This window comes from Bicyclus anynana, chromosome 21 (assembly GCF_947172395.1).
Source record: "Bicyclus anynana chromosome 21, ilBicAnyn1.1, whole genome shotgun sequence".
Taxonomy (NCBI): domain Eukaryota; kingdom Metazoa; phylum Arthropoda; class Insecta; order Lepidoptera; family Nymphalidae; genus Bicyclus; species Bicyclus anynana.
In genome coordinates, this window is record NC_069103.1 from 8,272,450 (window position 1) to 8,294,033 (window position 21,584).

General features: G+C 38.7%; 1 protein-coding gene across 2 annotated transcripts in view; it reads right to left on the reverse strand.

Annotated features, from left to right (window-relative positions):
- Positions 1-21,584, reverse strand: part of LOC112058364 (uncharacterized) — a 41,727-nt gene that overhangs the window by 14,070 nt on the left and 6,073 nt on the right. For both annotated transcript variants that reach the window (XM_024099135.2, XM_052888146.1), the window contains exons 3-4: positions 19,584-19,708; positions 14,767-14,823 (exon numbers count right to left, since the gene is read on the reverse strand). In XM_024099135.2, the coding sequence (XP_023954903.1) occupies positions 14,767-14,823; positions 19,584-19,708 (182 nt within the window). The remainder of the gene's footprint in view (positions 1-14,766; positions 14,824-19,583; positions 19,709-21,584) is intronic.

Sequence of the window (21,584 nt, forward strand, 5' to 3'; positions counted from 1 at the left end):
ACCGAATCTAGAAATTCCGTAACGAAAAAACCTCACGCTCCCCACTCCGACGGGCACGGGGGTGTGGCTTGAAGGCCGTGCATCGTCTAACGTCGTTTCAGCTCGGCAGTCTTCGACACGGCGTTGTGTGCGTGCGATTAGACGTACTGTACGACTCTACGAAACTCGCACGAATCGAGACGAGCTGCTCCGAAATCGGACGAATACATAAGCAGCTGTTTATGAGAAAGTATATAGGTGTATAGGTATTTATGTACAATAATTATAATTATAATTGCACAAGTTGATACAAAATGCTATGCAAATAGCTTTACCGCGGCAGTGCCAGAGTGTCACTCGGTTTTTGCTTAAAGCACACTTCTAGTTGCTACGTTGTTAGGGATGTTCGAGATTCGCGATTCTAGATCGATAGATCTAATAGTTTTTTTATACCGTGATAAGTTAGGGTCTTTGGAGGAGAACCTAAGGATAATTTTAATTTTATTTTTTATTTTATTTTATTGAGGGCTTACAAACACATCATAGTACACAATCATATTATCATATTAGTAATATAAATAAAAATTATAACTATGACACCAGCTTCGGAAACCACAGATTACAATACTATAAAGTAGACTACTACGTACCTAAATACTTTATACAAAATTATTACAAACAAATTAAAAAAAAAAAAAGTTAAAATAATAAGTGAATAAAAAAAATAGATGAAAGAAAAGACTAAAGACTAAAACTAAATTATTATTGAAGCACTCATTGTAAGATTGCGTCATTCTATATAATGGAGAACGTTTGCCCGCATTTGTACGGCAGTTGGTGGTAGCAAAGAGCTGATGCGTTCGAACACTTCGCATTCGAGCCCTGAGTGGTACTTTGTAACAAATTTTGCGCGTTAGGGCTACACAATCGTACTTATTATTACATAAATCATACAAGAGCATGACTTCGAGTTGCTTTCGTCTACACTTTAAGCCTAGTATATTCCGGAAAAATTTATGATTCCTGCGGCATTTGTCAGAATTTCACAGCTAACGGAGTCGCGGGCATCCGCTAGTTTACCATATACGCAGTCGCAGGTTCTTGTATAGTGCGGATATTTAACCACAAGACCTGGGAGGCTATTCTGTAACGATATTTTTATTACTTCGACAGTGTGAGCTTCTAACTCATATCTATCGCTCTCTGTCTATAGTATCATGTTAGACAGAGAGAGATAGAGGTGAATTCGAGTTATACAGAACATAATTACAGAATAGGCCGCCTGGCCTAGCGACGTGTCACAGAGATTCAGCAAACACGCTCGGTCACGTCCACAACATTTCTCTGGGAAAGCGTTTCCTGTAACCGCACGTGTACGGACAACTATAGTACGCGCGTTAACAACTGAGTCTTAGGGCCATAAATCATTTCTCTATATCTATCTCGCTTGCACTTATGGGTCTTATGGAGCCGTCTAGTGAAGGGTGTAACAATGAAAGACATATTATCGATAAGTAAAGTTTATTATCGTATCTTGTTCACAAAATTATCTTCTCTTCTTCCAAGCCACATCCTCTTTCTTGCATGGTTTTGATTAATCCATGTTTCGTCTAGATAGAAACGTGGTCGCTGATCGTTAGTTCTTCTAAGTAAATCCAATTTCCTTAAAAAGTCCATTCTAGCACAAACAATATCAGTTCTTTCCATTAAATATTTACGTCCTTCGCTATTTTTCTTATACTGGAACCCAACCTCCTTCAGTAGTATTCTCATTGAAGTGTTGCCGCATTTAAAATCGGGTAATTGTTCACGGAATTTTTCTAAAATTTTCGCCACGGATGGATACTCTCCATTCTCATAAAATGAAGCTACAGTTCGCTTCAACACACTTTTATCAAAATCGTCAATATTAGTGACGGTTTGTGGTTTCTTAAAATTTGTTCTTGGTATACAGGTACTGCCTGATTGTGATACTTCCGTCTTGATTCGGTCCACTGTCGCTCTGCTCACACCACAAACAAATGCGGCCATTTCACGTGGTTTGTTGAAATTTAGAGAAGCCACTTTATTCGGATCACTTTTCAATTCATTGAGAAACAGGAATACGTTGTGAATCAGTGTTCGAGCTTGAGGGCTAATATCGCCATGTAATTTCTTCAGATCAACGTTAGAAAATAAAGTATCCATAGTGCGCAACGAGTAACACATGAATGTATTTATTTAATTGCAGTAAACACATTTATAGCAAAAAAAATACGCAATGCAATTACATTAGAAACCGACCAATCAGAATCGTCCAAATCATTATTGACTCATCATTAGCACGTGCGCAGGTAGCCGTTTATCGATAATTAGGGTGCGCAGGTAGGCGCGCTGCACATTCCTATCTTTTTTGACTTTTATGACCGGACGACTCAGATGATAACGCGCATACTATAAAACTAAACGTAATGGATACCATCAGTGCATCCGGTGGTTATCGAGAGAAAGCAATGTGGAAGATGACTATTATAAAATTTCAAAATCTTTTAAAAATATAAGATTTTTATATTAATAAAAGATATCGTTAATAGTGTTTTGTATTATTTATTATATTATAATGAAAAAAAAGGTAAACAAATAAATTAGAGAAAAAACAAAAAAGAGATCGTAATTAGATGAAAATTCATACAGTTTTAGCTCCCTTACATTAAATGTGACATTTTTCAATACATGAACTATAGACATAAACGCAAAAATAAGAATTATATTAGTAATTTTGTTCAAACGCCCGTACAAATCTAACGATCATTATGCACCTACGACGTCATTAAATTGGAGGAGGATGAAAATCCACACCCCTTTCGGTTTCTACACGACATCGTACCGGAACGCAAATCGCTTGGCGGTACGTCTTTGTCGATAGGGTTATAACTTCGGCCACGGCCGAAGCCTCCCGCCAGCCAGATCTGGATCAATAAAGAAATCCTCAATCGCCGGGGATCGAACGAAACGAACGAAAGTATCAAGCTTTTTTTTTCAACATTTGCACAATACATTGCCGGCTACAAGCGTAATAGTGTCTGGTTTGCTACGTATTTTAATTATAAGTATGGCAATGCATCTTTTCTCAGTATGGGATTTTGTGAATGCCGTGAACCCTTTACACAGTTTATGCGTCCAATGTTAGACACATCGGCCGTAGCTAAAGCTAACACGCAGAATACAATTCCCAAGCGCTAACTTGTTTGTTTAGCACTTAGCTCGCATAGCAACATTAGCCGGCGGTGCTAAGCGCGCGTTTTTGCACGTCAATTAACTTATTACTATCGGTACGTTGAAGGTATGACGCTAATTCAACGCGCAAATGCTTCGCTGCTTTTACGTCCGCCCGTATTTGGTTAGAGCGTGATTATCGCGAGGGACTTCAGATCGGTTTGGAATAATTGAGGTATATAGATACCTGTCTATACTCCTTGAGGTACCTACAGATACCTACATATACCAGTATAGAGGGAAGGTATTAATAATTAATATATATTCAAACTAGAGCTGTAATAGCCCAGTGGATATGACCTCTGCCCCCGATTCCGGAAGCTGTGGGTTCGAATCCAGCCCGGGGCATGCACCTCCAACTTTTCAGTTGCGTGCATTTTAAGAAATTAAATATTACGTGTCTCAAACGGTGAAGGAAAAACATCGTGAGGAAACCTGCATACCAGAGAATTTTCTTAATTTTCTGTGTATGTGAAGTCTGCCAAGCCTATGATATTCACAAATAACATGGCTTTCTAGCGGTAAAAGAATTGTCAAGTTTGTATTAATATTAATAAGTTTGTTTGGATGTTTGTTTGAATGTTTCCTACTCTTTAACGCCGCAAATACTGAAGCTATTTGGCTGAAATTTGGAATGGAAATACATTTTACTCTAAATTAACACATAGGTTTATCCCAAAAATTCCACGGTTTCCCGAGATTTGCGTAAACTGATGATTTTGATGATATGAATGTTTGTTACTCTTTAACGCCTCAACTACTGAACCGAATTAGCTGAAAATTGGTATTAAGATATATTATAGCCTGGATATAACACATATACTACTTTTTATCCCGGAAAAACGGCCTCTGTGGCGCAGTGGTAAGCGCGGTGGATTTACACGGGAGGTCCTGGGTTCGATCCCCGGCTGAGCCGATTGAGGTTTTCTTAATAATTGGTCCAGGTCTGGCTGGTGGGAGGCTTCGGCCGTGGTTAGTTACCACCCTACCGACAAAGACGTACCGCCAAGCTATTAAGCGTTCCGGTACGATGTCGTGTAGAAACCGAAAGGGGTGTGGATTTTCATCCTCCTCCTAACAAGTTAGTCCGCTTCCATCTTATATTGCATCATAACTTACCATCAAGTAAGATTGTAATCAAGGGCTAACTTGAAAAGAATAAAATAAAAAAAAATAAAAATTCATGGTTTTCGAGGGATTTGTGATAAACTAAATTCCACGCAGACGAAGTCGCGGGCGTCCGCTAGTTAGGTAATATAACAGTGGTAATAACCTTATATGTTGTTATAGCGAACGATATCATAAGTCAGTCGCACGTACGAGCGGGCGGCCCGGTGACGTCACGCAGGGGTGGCGCCTGCACGCCGCATCCACTCACATCTGCCAATATTTACCCAGCGCCCCTCCCTACGCACCCGTTCATATTTCAAATGCTAGGGGGATGGTAAAGACTACAAAATACCGGGTGAACCGGTCCGACTGTTACACAGAACCGTAATAAATCATAATGATGAACATTTTTTCATTTGTGCAATAAAAATTAAAAAAAAAACAATTAATTATTAGATGTAATTATCACGAATATAAATATGAATGGCTTATCGTGACACGTGTAAGACAATGTCTCTACGATCTACATAAATAAATGAAGAAATAAACCAACACCTTAGAAAATTAGTCAACTATTAAGAAAAATGAACGCAAAGTAAAAATGGTAATGTTGTCAAATCAATGTATGAATTGATATTATTAATGAGAAATGAAATCTGCTAGTTCTTTAGGTTGTCACACCTAAACTAGTAATCGAATTTTGTTATTGAATGTTGGCATTCAGAAATAAGATTGAATCTCGTAGTATTATGTCCGTATGGGCCAAAACGAACAGTTGTTTGTGATAATCTACGAAATTTTCGGAAGTTTTAATATGATATACATATGCATTATAAATTAATTTATGATCTACTTATTTATGTGGCTGCCAATCAATGGCTTTCTTATAAACGGGGTTTGACGTCACTGCTTTCCTCTGAATTACATTATACTTTAAATAATTTAACAATGATTTTCTGCTTACATGCTGACGTTCCTTTACTTTTACACACAAATGCCTTTGTTTTGTCACTTTACTACTACATCTAAAGCCTTTTTTAAAAAATAGAATATCTATAATGATTTTCATCAAAATTTCATAGGATTAAAGCTTAGAACAACTTTTGTTTTATTAAGATAATTTATAACCCAGAAAACACGACGATGAATCCGCAACCAACACAAAGGTATAAAACTAAAAAAACACCTCTAACGGAATGTAATGTTACGCGTCGGTGTAACAGGCGGCCCCGTCAAACTATTGGATCGTACGAATGCCCTCGTATTCGAATGAATCGATGCGTTTCGCTCTTTACCGACTCACGGTGATTTTATAATCCGCAGTGCGAGCGGGTGCGCCCCGCCCCGCCGCGCCTCACCCCCCCGCGCACCATAATCGAATAACTTGAATACGATTATTTAATAGAGACATTCGCAGATAAACAAGCAACAACGAATATGCGATGTAGGCACACGATAGAAGTAAAAATACTTTTTTTATAATCCTTCACAGTTAATAGAGAGTTTTAACTACCAATAAAACTTACCTATTATTTTTTCATCAATGTCCGGAATCCATCTTGAGAGAAGCACTCATCTTTCCTTGCCGGATGTCAGCTAAAATCACCTCTCCGATGGTGGCGCCCCCTTGCCGCAACCTAATACCTATGTACAAGTGACCGTAGCGAGCCGAGTGAATGTTCGCCATTATTATACTCATGATGCACCAGGTAGGCCTTACCTGGATTCCGGACATTGATGAAAAAATAATAGGTAAGTTTTATTGGTAGTTAAAACTCTCTATTATTTGTTTCGTATCAATGTCCGGAATCCATCTTGAGTGAAGTGTTTGTTATCACCTGGTGCTCGCAAGGTTGACGCTTTAATGTGAATTATACTGAAAAGTATTTTTGAATAAATGAAAATTCTCAATTTTGAAGAACAAATATACTCTTAATATGTATGTTAAGGAATTTGATAGTGGCCTAGGTAATCCAGTTATGTATACCTATTTTGGAATTCATAACCAGTGATTTTCTAGAATTCTAGATGTTAGTAATTAAATCTGACTTCCAAATCCGTCCGAATTTCTAGAAATGGATAGAATCTGATGAAAGATTTGCTTTACAGATCTTGTAAAACAATTTTATTTAACCTATTATTGTTCAAGATGCATGCGTAACATAGCTCCTAGTATTATTAAATTAGTTATGTTTTGTCATTCAGTTACAGCAATACAAAGCAGTTGCTTAAACCCATAAACCATACTTGGATTTTTTACCGATTATATTTCAAAACTCTATATGAATTGCTTCTTAATGATACTCTGCACTTTCCAGTGTCCAAATATGTTAGCCAACAGTGACACGCCCAGGAACTAGGATATGTACCTATAAATAATCTACTTACCACAACCCATCAGACAGATTGTGCCACATCAAAATGTAATTTATTATCATTAGATTCATCATTCTGGCGATAAATGAATTTTAATTACTTTTATTTAAATAATAGACCTCACTGTAGCAGCATGGTGGATTCAAGCTCCATATCCCATAAGTAGGCAGGCCCGGCTGATTATGATGACAGTAAATGAGTCCGGTAGAAGCGAATCCTTTGCATGTATGAGGTGCACGTCACTGCTGTTCATTGTACTAGTATCTTGATTGATAAAATTATGACAATCCATGTTCAACGGTGAAGAAGCCCTTGCTAAGCTGGGTGTAGAAATTATTGATTTTGTCAGGATCATGTGAAACTATATAATACGGTGGTAAGTTTAGGATACCAGTTTAACTTCTCTTCCGATACTGAAATAGCTTTGGGTATCGATACCAACGTGAAGAAGCATTAATATAAGCCCATCTCACCTACTAGTCAAATTTGTAAATTTTTTATATTAGGTACCGATTTCTGTATTGGCATACTTTTGTCATCCAAGACAGATAGCAAACTATTTGTCCAACATTGTAGAATATAAATTCAATGGTTTGTGGGATACACCATTTCTTTACATCTGCCTCAAACTGGCTTTATCATATGATTGTAGCGCCGGCTGGATATTGATAACTGCTGCCCTTGATCAGGTCAATGGATCAACATTTCTAGTCACGCTAAATCGGTGAGGCTCAGTAATTATAATCTTGAATCACTGGGGCATGTGCATCTGTTTGTTTTGTGGTGTGTGTGTGATCGCCATATTTAAAAAATTAAAATTTAATAGCTTTCCGCTCGAAATGACTGGAATGATTCCGGTGGCCGTGTACGATGAGGTTTGGTGGAAGAGACAACCAGTTGTGCTTCTTTAGTACACATAACGTGTTGTTGTGTATAAGGCTTACTAGTCCTGATCATCTGCTCTCGAAAGGCTATTCAGCATGAGTAGTTCCTACACAAGACGCTTGTTTTGGGCGTGTCTCACACTTGAAATAATATAGCTGTCGCACGTCAAAAAGAAAAATCATTCTGACTAAGTTTGCTGACTCGAGAGGACAACTCTGTATTAAACCCGTCCAGGAAATATTGAGCTATTATATAAATATTTTATTTGTCTAATTTTGTTAGGACCTGATGTGACTGCTAGATAACTCTGTTCTATTTATATAAGCAATCCACGTATCGGTTATAGATCTGAAGAAGCATCTAAGCACTTTGCAATCGACAATGCTGATAAAATATCGCAGTACATTTTCTTGTGGTGTGCGTACCATGCGAGTCATTCGTCCAAGACATCGTGAATTTCATGTCATTGAATTGCGTTTTCAATCCACATCTGAAAGCCAATATGAGTGTGTGTTGGCATGGCCAATAGGTGTTTTGCCATGTGTTCTATAGGTATTCTTGACCTATTAATCTATATCTGGGCACAACGGTATAGGAATAGTCGCCCTGCTCCACCTATGTTGACTTATCGGCAGCAGTCGGTTGTAGTATTGCATTGTCCAACTGTGTAGCCTGCTTATCCGTCCTAGGCAGTGCAACAGGCGTGTTGTAAACGTAACCTGTTGACTTAGCTGCTCGAAGGACTGTGGCCCAACACACACAGGTCGCAAAGGTCAGCCTCTCTTTAAGAGATTGATATTTGTCAGAGAGACCACCTACGACTAAGAAGCTGTTGCTGAAGCGCTGTTGCGTAGCGTTAAGCACTTCGACTCCGACAAGGGGACTTTGCGTTGCGTCTTGCGTCCCAGTTTGCCAAGAAACTTGAGGCAAAGTATCGGAGTCAGCACAGACTTCTCGGAGTTGGTTATTCATTCTAATGTTTACAGTCCTTATTGTGAAAGGGTCAGTCCAGTCCATATGAGATTAGCATTGCTTTACCTCTTACGTTTAAGAAGATGTCGCTCAAGTGTCTTGCATAGCGTTATGCACATACGCTTTTGCGTAGCGTTAAGCACTTCGACTCCGACAAGGGGACTTGGCGTTGCGTCTTGCGTCCCAGTTTGCCAAGAAACTTGAGGCAAAGTATCGGAGTCAGCACAGACTTCTCGGAGTTGGTTATCCATTCTAATGTTTACAGTCCTTATTGTGAAAGGGTCAGTCCAGTCCACATGAGATTAGCATTGCTTTACCTCTTACGTTTAAGAAGATGTCGCTCAAGTGTCTTGCATAGCGTTAAGCACATACGACTCCTACAAAGACTTTACATTGCTTGTATCCAAGTTATGCCGACAATCCCGAGGTATTGTGTCAGTACCAGGACTGACTTACAGTCTAAGTCTAAAGGGTGTATTCTAGAAAAGGTACACTTGTTCCTCGATTTCTTGGAATCGTGCCACCCAATTCGTTGTTATTGCAAAGGTTTTTAGGTGCTTATAGACCGAATGTCAATTAGGCCAGCTGAAGTAGCTGCTGTTTGTCTAAACTTCAGTGCTAATCGAGCCTTAGAAATATGCGGTGCAAAATTGGTTGCATAGGCGAAAGCGGTTTTTCTCTTTCCATCAGTTGCGTTCAGTTAAGTCAAGTTTAGGATTGGTCGGAATGTTTGGTTCAGTCTTGGTACCAAAACCAAAATGGACAAAGCTGTGTTGCGCCAGTTCTAAAATAAACATTACGTATACCTGTGTAGCAAAAGTTAATAGGTATTGAGTATAATTACACAGTGTACGTTTTATTTCTGAAACGCTGCATGAGTAGAAACTAAAACTGAAATAGGTATACGATATGGTCTGAAGATATGAACACCATTTAAAAATGTCTGATGGTCCACATGTAATGTAATGTTTTCGTTACGTTAGCTTGAATTATCGGTAAGTATAATAGATGTTGTTCTTGAAATGTCACGATGAAGAAACAAGACAGTTTTGCTCTGTTTCTGGAACTAAGTGTATCAAGGGTAAGTTTTTTAGCCACCCCCCCCCCCCCCCCTTGTTTTGAAATCGCTTTGCACTTGGGAGGAATTTTATACAAAACATCATATTTAAAATTTTCATTTCACGTAAAAATAAATTGATAAAATCATTTCACCTACCATTGTTTTGTACTTGTATGTATAGATGACCTTTCGGAGTAATAAGTCTAAAGTCTACTAATATTTGTCACGCTTTCTTGTAAAACAACTATTTCGCAAGTTAAGAAGTTTTACAAAGCTGCGAAAGAACATTCCAGTATATTTGAATGCAATTCTTTCACAATTATGTACCTCTGAATGAATGAATGAAGAATGATAAAATGTGGGTACCCACATTTTTCTTTTAAGTGAAGAAAAGTCGTAACAAAGGGAAAATTAACAATATATAGTTTATCAATACTCGTATTTAAAACGATGTTTGAATAAATTCATGAGGTTTATGACTCGCTTTAGTAAATAGATTCCTATAAAGTTGCAACAATTTCGTACTAATTTGCAGCCAAGATCAATCGTTACTACCGTCGCTTTGTCTGTAATTGTACACGTATTTTCACTATTTCTATTCATAGGATTTGTTGAAAATGTGACGTGTTGTAATAAAATTTAAACTGTACGTAACTCACGGTTTGCAAAGCCTTACATGCTCTGCTCTTTACTTCTCGTAGGATCACAGCCACCGCTGCCGCTGGAACTCGACGATGGAGAACGTGCATGTTTTAATTTCACTTTTAACAAAATCACTTACGTTCTCCATTTTCGGAGAGGTTTATTCACACAGAAAATATAAAATGTGCACCTAATATGTAGGTATAAATTGTTTTTTCCGTGATCACAATGGCTGACATGTGAACGGCGTGAAAAAACGACGCTTAATGGCGAACATTCACTCGGCTCGCTACGGTCACTTGTACATAGGTATTAGGTTGCGGCAAGGGGGCGCCACCATCGGAGAGGTGATTTTAGCTGACATCCGGCAAGGAAAGATGAGTGCTTCTCTCAAGATGGATTCCGGACATTGATACGAAACAAATAATAATTTAATTTTTGTCTAGTCTTTTCATATAGGTATAAGGAAATGGAAAATGTTGAATGATGATAATATAGTCGGATTGGTTTACTGGATCTTCACTAGGTAGGTATAACTGACGATCGTTTTTTCTACAAAAAAGTTCCTCCCAAATAATAACATAATTGTTACTATATATTGATACTATAATTTACCTACTTTCTTTTAAATTTAGTAGGTAGGTACTATCTTTGTGTCAGGCGTTAAAAAGTGTGGCGCGCTAGAGTACATTTTGTGTTACGCTCTGCCGGGCTAGCATGGGCAAGGGATAAAATTTTTATCCACCCATTATATCCACTGACTAAGGATATAAATCCACCCGTCATAGCATGACCACAAGGGAAAGACAAATTAATCCCCGATTGACATTACGCGTGGAGATCTTTTCCTCGACTATGGCATATGGAGTGGATAAAATGATATACTTTGGGACTTTTGACATTTAAACGCGATAAATTTATCCCTGTGAAGTTGATGTGGGGATAAAACTTTACTTAAAAAAACAATTATGTCTCGCATGTTTTGGTCTTTAACAATTGCTTCGCAATATGGGGTAGAGTAGGGGTAGGGTAGCGGTAGGGTAGGGGTGGGGTAGGGGTGGGGGTGGTGTAGGGGTGGGGTAGGGGGGGTGGGGGGTGGGGTAGGGTTGGTGTAGGGGTGGGGGAGGGGTGGGGTAGGGGTGGGGGTGGGGTAGGGGTGTGGTAGGGGGTGTGGTGGCGGGGGGGGTTAGGGGCGGGGTAGGGTTGGGGTAGGGGGGTAGGGGTGGGGTAGGGTAGGGGGGGGTGGCGGGGGGGGGGGGGTAGGGGGGGGTAGGGTAGGGGTAGGGTAGGGCAGGGGTAGGGTAGGGTAGGGGTAGGGTAGGGGTAGGGCAGGGTTAGAGGTAAAGAAGGGTAGAGTAGGGATAGAGAACAAGTGCACTTATGTCAAAACGAAGCTTGACCGGGTCCGCTAGTATGATAGATACTATAGATACCTACTACAAACCACCGCAAAAAACAATCACCAAACAAAACAATGCCAACAGAAAACAGATAAATAATATGCACAAAAAAACCAAATATTATCAAATTTACGTTTATTTCGGACTATTAATATACCTAATGCCAATTTATAAGATATATACAAATGGGTTGACAAGTCTTTCCCTCCGTTTATCCACCGGGAATATTATATCCACCGACGTGCCCATGCGCGGTGAGTGGATAAAACGAGTGTGGGGGATAAACGTTTTATCCTCTCCCCGTGGATAAATTTCTCCCTTGCCCGTGCTAGCCCTGCTGGTAGAATAAGAATCATGGGTAGCGTAGGTAAAGGCACTCAATGATGTCTCTTCTTAATAGAGCCGGTATCTATACCTACTCATTGATCTATACATGAATGCTGAACTCCGTCCGTGTTAGGAGGTTGACGAAGTTTGGAGATTGGTGGCTTTGGAAGGTTTCAAGTTCAAGCCTAATTAAACTAATTAAAAATCTGAAAAATCAGTTTTTAAAAAAAATCAATCTGTCAAAAAACCAATAAGTAAATTTTTTGATTGATTGATTGATATATTGCAAACCGTCTGTCAAGAGGACTCGTTACATTAAGTACCTATTGAAGTAGGAACGTTCCATTACGTGTACCTTTAGTGCCTACCACACACAGTCTAGCTCCAGGCCGAAGACCTTTACTAAATTGCAAGATACGGAACTTAAGGAGTAAAGGAGTAATTCAAAGCCCCGGCTCGAGGTGAACCACCACAATCGGCGGAGTGATAAATTTTTGTATAGTATCTCTGGCAAACAGTCGCGCACAAGAAGGTGCAACACCAAAGAGCTTATCTAGACAAAGGTAGCCGCTACCCCTGCCCCCCACCCCTCAATTGAACTAGCCCGGAGAAGCTCAATAACTTCTATAAAATCTCACAAATATTTGCAATTGAGCAACTGCTGCCCAAAGTAGGTAAACCCGGTTTTCCCTCCTCTACATCCTCTACATCCATATCCAGCCCTGATAGCCATAAAGAGCCACATCTAATCTGTAACATACGTAACCAATAACTCAAAGCCCCAGCTCGCGGCTAGCCACCACAATTAGCGGAGTGATAAATTTTTTAACTAAGCATCATCACAGTGCGTCAGTAGTTTCGCGGCAAAACACTCGCGCACAAGAAGAAGTTGTGACGTCAAAGAGATTATCCAGACAAAGGTAGCCGTAGGTAGTCTATTGATCTATGCCTAAGAGACTCAATAACCTCAATAAAATCTCCAATCTCCTCTCTACATAGAGCCCTGACAACCATAAAGGCCCACACCTAAACTGTAACATACGGAACCAATAACTCAAAGCCCCGGCTCACAGTCAGCCACCACAATCGGCGGAGTGATAAATTTTTGAACTACGCATCACCAGAGTGCGTCGGTAGTTTCGCGGGCAAACACTCGCGCACAAGAACAAGGTGTGACGCCAAAGAGCTTACCTGACAAAAAGGCATCCGCAACCCCCCAAAATTCTGCTACCCTATTTAGCCCCCCCCCCCATGATTTACCCCTGCGAAACAACACCCTAAGCCCTAACTAAGCAAAACCCGGTTATCCTTCCCCTAGATCCAGCCCTGAAAGATATTTATAAACTGCAAGATGCGGAACCAATAACTCAAAGCCTCAACTCGCAGTTAGCCACCACAATCGGCGGAGTGATAAATTTTTGAATTACGCATCACCAGAGTGCGTCGGTAGTTTCGCGGGCAAACACTCGCGCACAAGAAGAAGGTGTGACGCCAAAGAGCTTGAGTGCACTCGACGACCACCCAGCGCGCGTGTAAATAAACTTTAATAGCGCCGAATCGAAAAAACGCAAAAAAATACGTGTCGATGTGTTGATGTGTAGATATGTTTTTATATGTGTGTGTGTTTGTGTTGTGGGTGGGGAAGGAAAAGTGCAAGTGACGTGCACTAAAATCTTTCTAATGTATCTAAAGGAGGAATTCTTGTATTTAAGTAGGTGTGTGTATTTTGAGATCTGAAAACGGGGTGACAATAAATTCATCTATAAAATCATCATTATTAGTCACCCATTTTCGCCTCACTGTTGGGCTCGAGTCTCAGAATGAGAGGGGTTAGGCCATAGTCCACCACGCTGGTCCAATGCGGATTGGCAGACTTCACATACGTAGAATCCGAAATCAGAGGCAGAGGTTTGGGCTCTGGGCTATCACGGCTACATACATCTATATACAAAACAAGATATGTGTATGCTAAATACATAAGCCTTTGTACATTTGTACGTTTTGTAAATATAATATATAAAGGTAAGTAATACAAAAAAAAATCCCCACACATTAAGTCCCCTATAGCGTTTGCCAGTCTTTCAGAACACTGAAACATTGGATCAAATATTGTTACCTTTTTCCAACCGATTTCCATCATTGAATGTGAGAAATCGTAAGAAAGGTTTGATTTATAATTAAGGTTTCATGTAACTTGACAGAAAAAATGTTGATTATTGTTGAAAATACCGGAAAATAACATGCAGATTGCGTGTTTTGTGCGCGTCTTAGGTGCGTACCCTACATAGATTTATTATTACATCTCAATTGGGTCTTAGATCTCTACATCTAAAAAGAATACCTAAACTCGCACTGCTACCCCTGTTACACCAGGATGGGTTATTTTAATATGCTTAAAATAATATTCTAGTTAAAAACAATATTAACAATATTTAAAAAAAATATATAATATCTATGACGCTATTAATATGGAACAGCGCCATCTATCCAAGTAAACAAAGACTAACTCAACAAATTTACGCAAACTTCGTGTAGATGGCGCTATATAACAACACTTCAAGCATGCAACGGTCGCAGCGTTGTAGGCTTTGGCGGAGCGCAACTGTTTTATAATATCGCCCGGAAAGTATTATAGATGGCGTTGGTTCAAACAGTTAAATGCAATGTCTATCTTTAACAAAGTCAGAAATTCACTATCACTGCGAAGTCAGTTTTAATATTCAAACTTCCAAAAATAAAGAAACAATAATCAAATCTTACCCTGATTTCTTCAAGAGTCCTCTCCGCAAGTTTAACCTCAGCAGACGCCAGGCCGTTCTGAAAGAGAATGCATGGTTAAAAGATTGTAAGAAACAAAAACTATGGAAAGATAAATTTGCTACAACCAAACATTTTGTTTTAGGGTTCTGTTTTAGGCTCTGAAACTACTAAACCGATATGAAAACTTCATTCGCTCGAAGCTACACTATCCTATCCCAAAGTGCTGTATTATTTTATCCGGGAACGCGAACCACGCGGCGTCTGCTAATATAGTATTATAAAGCTGCAGAGTTTGTGATTGATTGAACGCGCTAATCTCAGGAACTACTGGTCCGATTTGAAAAATTATTTCCATGTTAGATAGCCCATTTATCGAGGAAGGCTACAGGCTATATTTTATCCCTTTAATCCTACGGGAATGGGAACTACGTGGGTGAAACCGCGCGGCATCTACTAGTATCATATTTTTAAATTTTTTGACTTTTCTAACTATAGTTTTAAAGTGGTTGTAAATTAAGCCTACTTGAATTAACTGAATTTTGAATTACTTAAGTATGGATTTATGAAAAGGTACAATTAATATATAGTTTGGCAACTTCGTTCGTAACACTACCGATGGTACGCGCGGGGCGGGGGGCCTGTAGCGATGAATGAAAAATCCACGACTGATGCACCTCACCTCCCCGCACGCACGATTTTACACGCGCAGTCTTCCCCCCGTCGCCCGCATATCATGGGAGTGTCATCAACGAACTTGCCAAACTATAGTAAACAAACTTAATTTAAGCTAATTTTGAAAACAATAAATATAAGATTGGATCTGCCGTTTCAAGTGTTGTTACTATCTAAGCAGATAATTACGTTTATGTGATAATACCTACTTATCTTCGCATATCAAGGCCTTTGCAGCAACCTTGTTGTGCTGAACTTAGATGAATCGATATCCAATACGACTTTGTAATATCGCATTAATAGGAGCTAGTTTCACTTCGAGTGGTCGAAATTCAACACTAGTTCATATATTTTTTTATGAGTACCTACAGATGATGATGTTTTAATTGCAGTTAATAAGAAGAATTGAAGGAAAAATTGATGCAGCTGCATAGCTCACAATAATTTATCTATTATACATAATAAGTAGGTGTATATAACAAATAACTATGGTTGTTAGTACGTAAGACTTAAATTCAATAACAACCTAATGAAGATGAATAGGTAAATATTCTTTATATTTTGTTCACTCTTATCTGCATAACAAAACAAACAAAAATAAAAACGAACAAAATAAAATAAAGATCAACGCTACTCCTTTGACTGATTTAGAAAAAAAAGTATCCCATTCCCAGAATAGCGAGAATCTCGAAAAATAATTTTGCATGGGAATAGTCACTTTAATTTACTTTTTATAGACAGACAGAATCCTTCAAACTTCGTACCACTCACTCGAAATGCTATCAAGGCTCACAGAAAGACATCGCCGATCATATTTTATAAATAGTTTAAAAAAAAACAATCAAAATTCGTTTATTTTAAATATAGGCTTAGAGTCATCTCCGCAAGTTTAGCCTCAGCTGATGCTAGGCCCTTCTGAAAGAGAATGCTTGGTTAAAATTGATTGATTGTAACAAACAAAAATTATGGAAAGATAAATTTGTAACAACCCAAGATTATGTTTTAGGGTTCTGTTTTAGGCTCTGAACTACTTTTTAAGTATAGGCTTAGTTTACAAGCATTTTTGAAACGTCAAGTTTGACTGTTTGTAAAGACTTTACCACCAGTTCAAAAGACAGGTTCTGCTGAGAAGAGCCAGTAAGAAAGTCAACAGTTGCAGTTACAGTAGTTATTTATTCATTGAAATTGGCATTGACATCATAGCCTTAGAAGTATAGATCGATACAAGTATTTGTCCTAGATTTGCTACGTTTTACCGCAATACACATTGAAAGTAAAATTAACTAAAGAAATATTTCTTTCCAACAGCAATATAAATGTGAAAAATGGGACAAGTTCTACGCAATAGAGGATTGTGGTGCTCCACGGTATTAAAATGAAGCAAAGTATCTAGATCATCATACCATTTAAATTAATTTAGGTAAACTTCTGTATAAATAAAAGAACAAAACAGCTTTTAGAGAAGTCATGATTAAAATGTCGTTATAGTTTACATATTTTTACATTTTATAACTCTTAAAACTATGATAATTATGACCATGAATTTTAGGATTTCAGTTTAGGGAACAATATACCTACACTTTAAATTTGACATGTATTAGATGTAGGTTTTGAAAGGGACTGGCTTAGTCGAGTAACAAACGTTTGTATGGTTTAGATTTTGGCGAATGTTTGGCTTGCTTTATTCGTTCACGCACAGTAAGCATCCTTAATAACAAATACTCATCGTATTCTTTTTAGAACTTGGCTGGTACACTGCCGTGTCTAGACTCTAGATACGGCTGGTACACTGCCGTGTCTAGACTCTAGATACTCTCCTCGAGTTTTCGTGGTGCCACGTGCTGTATTGGTGAAATGTAAAGAGAAGAGTTGACATTCTTGGACCAACGCCAAAATATTTTCCTACAGACTGTCGCTTGTTTTTTATGTACTTTCATAATGTACAATGTACATGTGCATGTTGCTTGTCAGCTTTTCATTAAATAGCGATAAATATAGGCTATGTTACGTCACACAGGTCTTCTTTGTATCTACGTGCGTCCAAGCACTGCTTGCTTGAGACCTTTTTGTACACCTTAACTATTACAGTTACTGTTAGAAAAGTTGGATCAATAAAGAATTTTATTATTGAAGTGATAACGTGAAACCGCTACGTTTGACACTTGCAATTGACAGAGCGAATATTGGACTGATTTTACGACGATGTTTTGAAATTCACGTTGTTGCTGTCCAAATGTTCTTCACACCTCTCCCATGATAGAGAATTATTAATTAAATTCAATAATTAATTAGAGAAACTATTTAAATTATCACTTTTTTCGAGCGTCCCGTTTTTATTTCGTTATATTATTATGACTATTGCGAACTCTTCTAATCACGTGAAAATTTCAAACACAACACTGGGCCACGTGTATAAGCGTATCGCCACAAGGGCCGTTATCTTTTGGAAAAGAAAAGTACTATATGACTGTCTACTTAAATATTTTTAAATAGTGATACACAAAAAATAGTCTGGCTGTGGGCTCTTCTTGCACTAATGCGCATTTGGCACCCTTGTAAATTTAATTATAATTTTCGATTATTTTACTATTTGATAATATTACCTGACATTTCAGAAGTGCTTGTAAACTAAGCCTAATCGAAATAGATGAATTTTGATTTTGACTTTGACCTTTAATGTGCGGTCATAAACCGACAATAACGCCATCATTAATAGATTTTGTGCAATAATGTTTAGTTTATTGATTGTGTTTTGTGTTGTTCATAGATAACATGTCGGGCAGGGAAAGTGAGTGTTTATGCATGCTGAAAGGATGGCGCGACTAATTTCCGTAAAGAGTAGGGATTTAGAGACGGGTATAGATCGGTTGGCGGAAACAACTTGCGATATAAGGAGTCGTCATACAGTCGGCTTCAGTATGCTCATGGAAAAGGGAGCGTTTGTTAACAGTCAAGGGCGCACTAAACCCTACACACAGCGTTTACAAGTGCGTGAATTCACTCAAGGTCATTCTCTGCCATTCTAGGGTCTTATTTTGGTTACAGTGATATGTTAATAAAGTTGTCCTGACAAATATTGTGAATTATAACCTTTGTTCGATATTTCTTTTAATTTTTTTAAATCCACTTTTGAAAAATTCTTCTAAAAATACAATCACTGTCGTCGCAGCTACCCGTCATGTCACAATAGCCCATCGTATAGAGCCATTACAAGAAAATGAAAGTTTAATTTGTCTCTTACAGTGCGTTCCATTTAAACGAGACCTAACTGGAGCTTACGAAAATAAATGCGGAAGTGTGTGCTCCACTTTCGAGAGCTATCTGCGAGAGCGATCTTCACTAACTTTACATAATAATGTGACAATAGCAATGATAGTTATGCTCTATTGACTATTGTTTGTGTCTATGAGCCTAAATATTTTGATACTGTGGCCTTTTATCATCATATCCCTGACCTTATTCCACTTAAGTGGGGTCAGCTTGCAAATCTATTCCACTCGGTTCTATCATAATTCGACTTATCTTCCACTCCTTTTACACACTGTTAAATATGACGAATTTTAGGACTATATCATAGGATAAATATACAATAGTGATTATTAGACGAAGTAGTTTTTATAGTAGTAGAGTGTTCTGTGACAAGACTTCTAGTTCCCATTCCCGTTTGAATACGGGTATAAAATAGCCTATTTCTGATAATGTAGTCCTCCATTGCCAAATAATCTTTCAAATCGCTCTATTACTTTTTGCACCTGTAAAATTTAAACAAACAGATAATATGAAATGAAATGAAATGAAATTTCTAGTGTTAACACCCCACAATATACACAAAATCTCTTTATGACATCTTGGACGTCCTTAACCCTACACCATCGGACAAGTCGGGGAATCTGCTCGGGCTTTTCACTCTGCCACACGATGGACCCGGCACCCTCACGGTGATTACATGGAATGCTAAGATATTTCGTCTTAAGCAAACAAGTATTAGACAACTTCGTTCGTAACACTCCCAATGGTCCGCGCGAACCGACTGATGCACCTCACTTCCCCGCACGCACGATTACACACCCACGCAGTCTTTCCCCCCGTCGCCCGCATAGCCCGGGAATGTCATCAACGAACTTGCCAGACTACAGATCACGTACGTCAGTCCTCTCCAGCACCAAGGCGCGCAGGCGAGCGTACATGGCCTCCTCACGCATGCGCGCCGCGTCGCGTATCTCGCGCACCAAGTCCGTGACGAACCCCGGGGAGTACTGGCCGCCCATACCTGGGGAATACGACAATTGTTAACAAACTCTTATAATACTCGTACGGACGCACGCTCTTAGACCTCTTTAATCGGGTCTATTGCGAAATCATATAAACATAGTTCGTAGAGCCGATAGACGTAGGGGTCCCAAAGTGCTGGAATGGCGACCCGCACTAGTAAGCGCGGTGTTGGCCGACCCCCTACCAGGTGGACTGACGACATCGAAGTTCGACATCGACAAAAAAGGCAGGGATTCGATGGATGCAGGTGGCTCAGTATCGTGATGTTTGGAAGTCCTTACAAAAGGCCTATGTCCTGCAGTGGACGTCCATTGGCTGATATGATGATTGCGAAATCCGTTCTTCGACTACCCATACTACTACCATTATTTTACTTGACCCGTACCAGTATACAACATGGTCCCGGCGTAGCGTAATAGTGTCTGGTTTGCTACGTATTTTACGTATGCCGCTTCAGGATTTTTTTCTCAGTGTATAGACACCTCCCTGCCAAATTTCATCTTTGTACGTCAACCGTCAAGATTTCGTGATGACCTTTCGCATTTATATATTAAGAATTAGTTACATTTGTTAAAAACAGGTTTTTGTACTGGAATTTCATTATGTATTCCGAAACAGAGGCATATTGCTTGTACATTGTTCAATTGTGAATATGTAAATTGAATTGTACGTAATCATCACACTAATATTATAAAGGCGAAAGTTTGTGTGTAAGTGTGTATGTTTGTTCCTCCTTTACGCTGCGTCTATTGTAGTAATTAGACTGATATTTTGAATGTAAATAGAATTTACTCTGGATTAACACATAGGCTACTTTTAATCCTTGAAAAATCCATGGTCCCCGCGGGATTTGTGAAAATCCCACGCGGACGAAGTCGCGGGCGTGCGCTACTACAAAAAAAAAAACATAACTAAAATACAATGTAAAACAATCCGATTACTGTTGCGGCTTTAGCTTCAGGGCCAAAGCGACGTTGGTCAGAGCTCCTGAGTAAGGATATTCGCCGATTTAAAGTATTGATTGAACCTTTTGTATCCATCCATAAAAGTTAGTGGATTTTAGGTATAACTAGCTGACGTCGCGCGGTTTTACTCGCTTGGTTTCCGTAGAAATACGGGGATAAATAACCTATAGCCTTCCTCGATAAATGGGCTATCTAACACTGAAAGAATTTATCAAATCGGACCAGTAGTTCCTGACAAACAAACAAGATTCCATTTAATGACACTACTGTTATTATTACGCAAAATAGCTATGATAGACATAGGGACAGACTGAACAGGATAGGATCCTGGAAGGGTTCCGTTTTTTTTATATTGTTATATACGGAACTCTAAAAGAAAAAGATAACTTCGGACTTGAAACTTTGTTAACTAACTCGAATAAATGTCTGGCATAATTTCATAATCATTAACAGTTAGCTACAGTTAGATATAAAATCGATCAAAATTAATGAACCGTGAGGACTTTTCCCTTGCTCTGTAATTATTGCTAACGGTTTACGCGCCGCGTGTAATTACAATTAGTAATTATAAGTATTCTTTGTTTACCGCAAACTTTGTAGTTAGCAGTAAACAAGCAACAAAATAAAATAAAGGTTAACGACTTAAATCAAAATTTAAATTAACTAAAAATATTTCCGTAATTTAAAAGCGCCTAGCAACAAAGATTTTCTACTATAGATATGTTCACATAACAACGTGCATACAAATTATCACGTACAAAAAGTGATCCGAATTTAGCTATTCCACTAAGCGCACACATGCCATATTTTACGTTTACTTATATTATACATATATTATGTATATCTATTGTTTTTAAGTACTCTTCTTGAACCCACAACTCGATATTGTAGACAATATTTACGTATTAT